Source organism: Mandrillus leucophaeus, unplaced genomic scaffold (assembly GCF_000951045.1).
Source record: "Mandrillus leucophaeus isolate KB7577 unplaced genomic scaffold, Mleu.le_1.0 Scaffold116, whole genome shotgun sequence".
Classification (NCBI taxonomy): Eukaryota; Metazoa; Chordata; class Mammalia; order Primates; family Cercopithecidae; genus Mandrillus; species Mandrillus leucophaeus.
In genome coordinates, this window is record NW_012099876.1 from 2,515,357 (window position 1) to 2,524,220 (window position 8,864).

General features: G+C 37.7%; 1 protein-coding gene across 1 annotated transcript in view; it reads left to right on the forward strand.

The window, feature by feature from the left end:
- PLCB1 (phospholipase C, beta 1 (phosphoinositide-specific)) overlaps nt 1-8,864 on the forward strand; it is a 765,482-nt gene that overhangs the window by 490,863 nt on the left and 265,755 nt on the right. The window contains exon 4 of the mRNA XM_011998595.1: nt 7,396-7,533. Coding sequence (XP_011853985.1) covers nt 7,453-7,533 — 81 coding nt within the window. The 5' untranslated portion in view covers nt 7,396-7,452. The remainder of the gene's footprint in view (nt 1-7,395; nt 7,534-8,864) is intronic.

Sequence of the window (8,864 nt, forward strand, 5' to 3'; positions counted from 1 at the left end):
TCTCTTCTGGCTTGGAGAGTTTCTGCTGAGAGATCTGCTGTTAGTCTGATGGGGTTCCCTTTGTGTGTAACCCGATCTTTCTCTCTGGCTGCCCTTAACATTTTTTCCTTCATTTCAACTTTGGTGAATCTGACAATTATATGTCTTGGAGTTGCTCTTCTCGAGGAGTATCTTTGTGGTGTTCCCTGTATTTCCTGAATTTGAATGTTGGCCTTCCTTACTAGGTTGGGGAAGTTCTCCTGGATGATATCCTGAAGAGTGTTTTCCAACTTGGTTCCATTTTCCCTGTCACTTTCAGGCACACCAATCAGACATAGATTTGGTCTTTTCACATAATCCCATATTTCTTGGAGGCTTTGTTCATTTCTTTTTACTCTTTTTCCTCTACACTTCACTTCTTGCTTCATTTCATTCATTTGATCCTCAATCACTGATACTCTTTCTTCCAGTTGATCGAGTCGGTTACTGAAGCTTGTGCATTTGTCACGTAGTTCTTGTGTTATGGTTTTCATCTCTATCAGTTCTTTTAATGACTGTTCTGCATTGATTATTCTAGTTATCCATTCATCCATTCTTTTTTCAAAGTTTTTAGTTTCTTTGCACTGGTTACATAGCTCCTCCCTTAGCTCTGAGAAGTTTGATCGACTGAAACCTTGTTCTCTCAACTTGTCAAAGTCATTCTCCATCCAGCTTTGTTCCGTTGCTGGCGATGAGCTGCGTTCCTTTGGAGGGGGAGATGTGCTTTGATTTTTTGAATTTCCAGCTTTTCTGCCCTGCTTTTTCCCCATCTTTGTGGTTTTATCTGGCTTTGGTCTTTGATGATGGTGACATACTGATGGGGTTTTGGTGTGGGTGTCCTTTCTGTTTGTTAGTTTTCCTTCTAGCAGTCAGGACCCTCAGCTATAGGTCTGTTGGAGTTTGCTTGAGGTCCACTCCAGACCCTGTTTGCCTGGGTATCAGCAGCGGATGCTGCAGTAGATAGAATATTGTTGAACAGCAAGTGTTGCTGTCTGATTCTTGTTCTGGAAGCTTCGTCTCAGGGGTGTACCCAGCCGTGTGAGGTGTGAGGTGTCAGTCTGCGCCTAGTGGGTGATGTCTCCCAGTTAGACTACTCAGGGGCCAGGGACCCACTTGAGCGGACAGTCTGTCCGTTCTCAGATCTCAACCTCCATGCTGGGAGATCCACTGCTCTCTTCAAAGCTGTCAGACAGGGGCATTTACCTCTGCCAAGGTTTCTGCTGCTTTTTGTTTAGCCCTGTTCCCAGAGAATCCATTGATATTCTATTGGTTCGTGCACAGAGGTTGCCTAAAGAGAGTTCCCATATAGTCCTGAGAATGTTTTCCGGCTATGGAAAAGCAAGGGAGTTAGCACCCCAGGAATGACTGTCCACCAATGATGGATGAGACTGAACAGATAAATACTACAGTTTCCAGGCTACTTAGGAACATCCTAAGATGTGTTCTTCATACTGTCTCCAAATAGCCCTAGTGTTTTGAGCCTTATTTGACCAAAATAGTAAACCGCTAATTAACACAGTCTTTAAAGATCTTCTTCCCTTCTTGTCTTACTTCCCCACTCCTCACTGTGCTGTCTGCAGTCATCTCCAAAATAAATCACTTGTCCCCAGATCTTTGACTTGGGTTGGCTTCTGGGGCATCCAGACAAAGTTCCTGTCTGCCAAGCATGTGTATTGCAACCTGGGAAACTATTAGGTTGGTGCAAAAGTAACTGGGGTTTTGCCATTACTTTTTGCACCAACCTAATAGCTCAGGCAATGCAAATTTTGGAAATAGGTAATAGCAGCATTTTCCCAGCTCTGAAGTTGTCTCTCCACATTCTGAGCCTAATTTTCTTGGTCCAAGGACTGTGGATACTTTATTTCAATCCTTTTTTCTGCTGCTTCTATGGTCAGCCTGCCTGAATGCCCTCCAGCAGCTGCTTATCTTTCCTTCCTTCCTAGCTCTCAAAACTGCATTAAACCAGACCCTGAACTTGTTCCTGGGGATGAGGAAAAACCTAGGATGCTATTTAGGGATGCTCCTTTAACTTTATTTGTCTCTTCTCTGTGACCACTTCCAAGCACAACCAAACTTTTAGCTCTATGGGAACTCCAGGGAACTTTTAGCTTCTCTGTTTGTGAACCAGGAGAATATTATTCTGGATGATCACCTCGCTGTTTCTTCTAATTTTTTTTTGTTTTAGACTTAAATAGTGTGTTCACTTTAGCTCAATCAATTCAAGCCTGACAGCTTCAAACCACTTTATTTTGGATGAAGATGCATGGCTAAGCTAACTATATTTTCTCTTCTTCATCAACAGATTTCTATACTTATACAGTGACTTTACAAATTCACCATTATTCCATCCCAAAGCAAATATAAACGCTTTTCTTATGGTAATACCATTGCAGGATATGAAAGGGCAGTACTCCACCAACTTTTTTTTCTAGTATGTATCCATAGTTGCTTTTCTTTGACATAGTCAGTCTGTTCTCCTTCTACTCCCTCTAGTTAAAGAAATAACTAAAAAATATTTAAAGATTTTCCATCTGTTACTTGCAGGAAAAAAATACTTAAACAAGTAACATCCTCCAAGTCTTTTGCTCTATTTAGAAGAATATTCACAGCACCATATTTCAGAGTCATCATCAATGAGAATGGATAAGTGTTTCCTCTATAAAGGCTTGCTGGCTGTGTGAGCCACCTAAGCCACTGGTACACCCTGGTGAACAGAGTGACATCCTTCACCACATTCACGTATAAAAGAAAGAAACCTTGAAAATGAGAGGTGTGAGGATAAGCATTGATTCAAAGGGAATTTGTTAATCTGTGTTTTATTTTCTGAGATGCAAATGTTGAATTCAAGGGTTTGATGGGAAACCAGCCTGGACATAAATTTATATATTTCCTCTACAATGAAATTTGAATAAAGCATAGCAATTTGGCTCTGCCTTCAAAGAAAAGGTAGCTTTATCACTGTGAAGCTGAATCATATGAATCTCAGTTATGTGTAAGGAATCCATCTCTTTCATTTCCAACTGTTAGGTACTGATTGCTACTGGAAAGACTCTTATGTGCTTGATGATTGATAGGAATGGATTCGAGTTCCACCCATATAACTGTAATTCAGATTGAGAATATTGCATTAAGTGCTGGGAATCAAATTAACTTATACAAATCAATGGATAAGCCTAAAATCCAATAAAGATACATTTCATGAGTATGAAAAAAATGAGTAAGGTATATCTTCTACACCAAAAATGTTTCTGGTATCAAAAATAAAATCTAAAGGTCTTGAAGAGATGTTTTATTTTGTAGATACTTGGCATATAAATAAAATAACCTTTTTAAAAAGTGATATTAAAAAGTAAGAATTCAAACCAGCATTTAATTCTTTTTTAAAAAATTATCCTTTAGCCTGTGTTTATTCCTTCCATTAATTTTGAATATTTTAAATGGTATAATACAGTAACACGTGCTGTAATTGAGTCCTTGCTTCTTAGGTGTAGAACAGTCTTTACTTTCTTCAGTGGCCAATTACCTGAAAATGAGAATCATTAACATGAGCTTTATTTAACAAGAGCAAAACTCAACTTTCTTTGCAACAGACATAAAGTAATTTAATCACAAATCCTGATGATTGAGAGAAAATGAATTTACTTAGTCAGACAGTCTCTATTTGGTAGCACTTATGGGAACAGAAATGATCTAGATTTAACTTTAAAAGTGGAATTCAATTATAGCTGCCAGGATTCTGAGTTGATCTGGTTAATTCCAGCCGTGAAGATACATCTAGGATATTCTCTGAAGAAAGGAGGCCTTGAGTGACAGCTTAGCAAAAATATGAAATTCCATGTTCACCTCACCTCTTACTTTTCTCTGAACTGTCTTCTTTAGTTTCCTCCAACAAAGAAATTGAACAGTTTTACAGAGTTATGGGTATGTTTTCTTTGTAAAATGTTTAATGAAGTTATATCAGTTGCAAGGATGGAAAAATATGTTGGAGTCTGGTAGTAACTCAAATAGGTAAATCCTTCTCTGGAAACTTCTTAGGAAGTTGAGTCTATGAGAAATACTCAGACATAAAACTCCTTGGTAAAATAGGTTTGGGAGATAAGATGGTTTACATGTAAGTTGTCTATCTGTTTTTGTTATTGTGGCTATTTTGATTTTATTTGTTTGTTTTTGAAACATAGCCACCTATTTCCCAAGAACTGAGTATGTCATACTCTAGAAACAACCACTTTTTGCACATCTGTTTTCATCAAATTCCTTCTACCTATAAAGCCCTCTAAAAACTTTGTGCATTTGCAGTTTGTCCTTCCAGACAATCCCCTCTTTGTGTATTCTCTGAAAGTCTGAAAACAAATGAGGACAACTTGAAGGTATAAGTGTCTTTCTCAGTCTACCCCTTGCGTATCAATATGCTCAACAAAGAGTTGCATTCAAAAATAGATAAGTTATTGAGTACAGGTCAAATAAAAGTGAACTTGTTTCTTAAAGGAGAATTCTAACATAATCAAGGTTAGTGTTGATAAAAATGAAATAAATGAAGAAAAGATACAGTTTTAAAAATAAAATGACCACTGGGGGAAAAGAAAGTAAAGCATAGTTTAAATCAATGTGTTCCATCACTGAAAAAGGACGTTAGTAAGAAACTTGGCTTGTTATATATTTTCAGTTCTCTGTTTACATTCAGAACTATATGATTTTAAAACATTGTGGTTTCTTCTGAGTAAATGTTTCTCAAATCTTCAAATGTTCCTTTGGTTCATACACAGTAACCTTTTTAAATTTTTTCCCCAAATGTTAACCATCCAGATGCAGAACCATGCAGTGAGTCCTCAAATACTTACCCTTCAGATTCAATCAGCAGCATCATTTTACCAGCCTGCTTCATCCACCTAATTCCAGACATCACTTCTAAATACTTCATTATAAATTTCTTTTTATATAAAGACTAATAGTCTTTTAAAAGATATAAAACACCTGTAATCCCAGCACTTTGGGAGGCTGAGGTCGGTGCATTAGCTGAGGTCAGGAGTTTGAGACCAGCCTGGCCAACATGGAGAAACCCCGTCTCTACTAAAAATACAAAAATTAGCCAGGCATGGTGGCACACCCCTATAGTCCCAGCTACTTGGGAGGCTGAGGCAGGAGAATCGCTTGAACTTGGGAGGCGGAGGTTGCAGTGAGATCATACCACTGCACAGCAGCCTGAGCAACAGAGCAAGACCTCATCTCAAAAAAAAAAAAAAAGAAAAAAGAAAAAAAAAGAAGAAATAAAGAAAAGATATATAAGCAACAATTACTGGGAAAACTTTTCAAACAAATATTTCAGAAACAGTTGGTCATGTTTCTTATAAATTCTTAGTGGGAATCCCAGAAGCTCTTTTCCAGAATTGTTTTCTACTCTGAGCACCTACTCTGGGTGATCCTTACTTGCCTTAAGTTCCTTTATCTTAAGGATGATTCAAGAGAATCCCTGACCCCCACACCTAGTGTCTGCAATTCTGAGAGGTGGCGATCTTTAACCAATCATCTGTTTATCAAATTTTGAGCAAAAATGTCAAAATGAGCAACAACAACAACAACAACAACAACAAAAATGGACATGAGAATTAGGTAGTAAAATAGTGTAGACTGAACAAAAAATGCTTGGGGGAGAAAAAAGCCAAAGAATGAGTTGTGTGGCTATCACTGGAAGGAAAGAAAGGGTCCAATGTATAGATCCAATTCATTTCCAAATATTTTCCCACTAAAGATTGTGGAGGTAAATATATTGATGGACTCTGTAATCACTGATTTAAAACTTGTGATTTATCATTACAAGTTTCAGGTGATTTCGAAGAATGCTTTTTCTCTTCTGAGTATACCAAAAAGAACCCCACAAAATGACAATTACTGATAAGTTTTCTCTTTGAACTTTGTCTCAATGGTGTTCAAAAACTTTGATGCAATTAATCAGTTCATAAAATACTTTGTTATCAAGTTTAATTGCCTTCACAAAACAGTCATTCTTCCCGAACATTCTCCTTTAATCTCTCATTAATGGTAGAGTGCTAAATGTTTCCCTTTTTTCTATTATTGTTTATTTAATAAAACTTTTGATAAAACCTCTCCTTTTCTGGGTCATGCAAATTGATGTTTTTGTGGTAGCATTTGATCTTTCTAGGAGGCTTGATGTACTTGATAAGCTTTCAACTTGTTAGTGAAAGTGAGATTTCAGTTATGTTAGGCAGAGCTTTGAAATGGGGTTTTCTTTCTTCATAACTTTCCTGAAAATGTGACTCTTCATGCGACCAAACAGAGAACGTTTTATTAACTAAAGAGAGAATTAATGGCACCAAGTAAAGTAACTCGCTGAAAAGGTTTTGTTTGTTTTCTTTCTTGGTTGTGTGTGGTTTTTGTTTTTTTGTTTTTTAAACATTTACTATTTCTTCATAAGGATGATGTATATCAAAACCTTCAAAAAGAGGTCAGAATAGCCAGTCTAAGTAATCAGTACCGCTTGGCCCAGTATTTAGCTAAATAAATAAGAATGTAAGTGTATTTCTGTCTCAGAAGCTGGCCGGCAAATTTGCTAAGTGATTGATTTGATGCTTATTTTCTGCATGGACTTCTCATTTCCTTCAGGGCCTGTCCTATGGGAGGAAATCAGTTCAGTCAAGCTGACTAAGCCCTATTTTAGGTTTGAAATTTTGGAAAACTTTGAGCTTTGAATTTTTGGAAAACTCCCTTTCCCAGCAGGAATATATCTCCAAAGGATTTCCATTTATCATGACCCAAAGAATGCAACTTGCTCTGAAAAAACTGCAGAAGTTCCATATGTCCAAATCCCAGTACATTCCAAGGACAGAAGTGAAATCAACATATGCATGGCAGGCACCACGGTTTTGCTCACACTAATTCTGGGTCATTTTGCATCAGTATTCAGTGTTGGAGCAAGTCCACACAGAGAGCCAGGGCTGTGTTTCTTCCCTAGCCCTACGTAGGCATTGTCATATTTTAATTTCAGAATAACCACCTTCTTTATCTTAGTGCATTCAGGAATTGAGGAGAAGAATAGAGATTTTTCATTTCAATACACAATTTCTGGGATGATTGGAGGAAATAGAGAACCATGGCACATAAAAATGTATGATAGGATCACAGAAAGAGCACTTAACTAAAGGCTATAGTCTTGAGCCAGAAATTGTCTCTCCACTACTCTGGGCAAGTTGCTTCATCTTTCTAGGTCGTTTGTGGGATGGGAGCCTTAAACTCTTACAATTCTCTAGTAAGAATAAAAGCAACTTTGTTTTGAAATTATTCTAACTCAACAGCAGTTGAAGTTATGCTGTCACGTTGGAATCTCTAGTTATAGACTAATTATTTTCAACATTTATTGTCCAGGACCCCAAATTACGTGAACTTTTGGATGTGGGGAACATCGGGCGCCTGGAGCAGCGCATGATCACGGTGGTGTATGGTCCTGACCTCGTGAACATCTCCCATTTGAATCTCGTGGCTTTCCAAGAAGAAGTGGCCAAGGTATGCTGGATGGAAACCGCTAAAGCTTATCATCATGATCTGAATGCTTGAGCTATCATACTAATGCCTGCAAAATACTGAATTTTTGTTATATTTAGCATGTGTTAAAACTTCACCTAAAAATAATTCAGCTGCCAAGTATAAGTGCAATTAAAACACTTCCAAATAATGGCATCGACTTAAGAATTATGGAGATTTTTTTCATTAAGAATAAGCCGGCTGGGCGTGGTGGCTCACGCCAATAATCCCAGCCCATTGGGAGGCCAAGGTGGACAGATCGCTTGAGGTCAGGAGTTCGAGATGAGCCTGGCCAACATGGTGAAACCCCTGTCTCTACTAAAAATACAAAATTAGCCAGGTGTGGTGGCAGGCACCTGTAATCCCAGCTACTTGGGAGGCTAAGGCAGGAGAATTGTTTGAACCCAGGAGGTGGAGGCTACAGTGAGTCAAGATTGCACCACTGCACTCCAGTCTGAGTGACAGAGTGCGGCTCCATCTCCAAAAAAAAAAAAAAAAAAAAAAAAAAGATTAAGGTATTTGATGCAGTTTCTTTGCATAACAAAATACAAATAAAACCACATTCTATTTCATCTAAACACTTTCTCCCAAGTCATTCTCTCTTAGCCTCATCCCTATGCAGCTTCTAAGTCCATCTCATTTCCAGCCCTCTCCTAGGGAACAGACATCTTCAGCCCTTTTTAAACTTCTTAATCCCTGGGCAGCACCTAGTCCACCATAATCTATGTAGTAGTTACTCAGTTAACATGTAGAAGAATGAAAAAAATAACACTTTAAAACAAAAACTTTAAATAATAATGAAAATAATACTTAAATAAGAACAAATAATATTTATTCAATTGTGGACTAGAAAGATAAATTAGATATAGCCTACCCATTGAGGTGCTGCTATTCCACTAGGAGCGAGCCTTTCAGATACTTACAAAAATAGCTAGAAAGCAGGTATAATACAGCAAACAAGAAGCTGTGAACATCTGGGACCCCTGGATTCAAGTGCAATGCTTTCTCTAGAAATGTCCAATTGTCATTGAAAGAATACTGAAATGAGCATATTTAAAAAAGAACTTTCTTTTTCCATTTTTATAGTTTATAAAATACTAGTGATAGTCCTTCTCCTTCATATAACTTCCTTCAAGAGTTGAGAATATGAATCTAAGAATACTTTGAACCTGTGTATAATATATATGCCTTACAGAGCTTGTCATGTCATGCCTCACAGCTACAGGGTCACTTCATGTCTGTGGGCATTGTCTGAACATTGCAATCTACAGTTTTTTAACCCTCAGTGCTCTGATGATTTTCTGAGCTACACC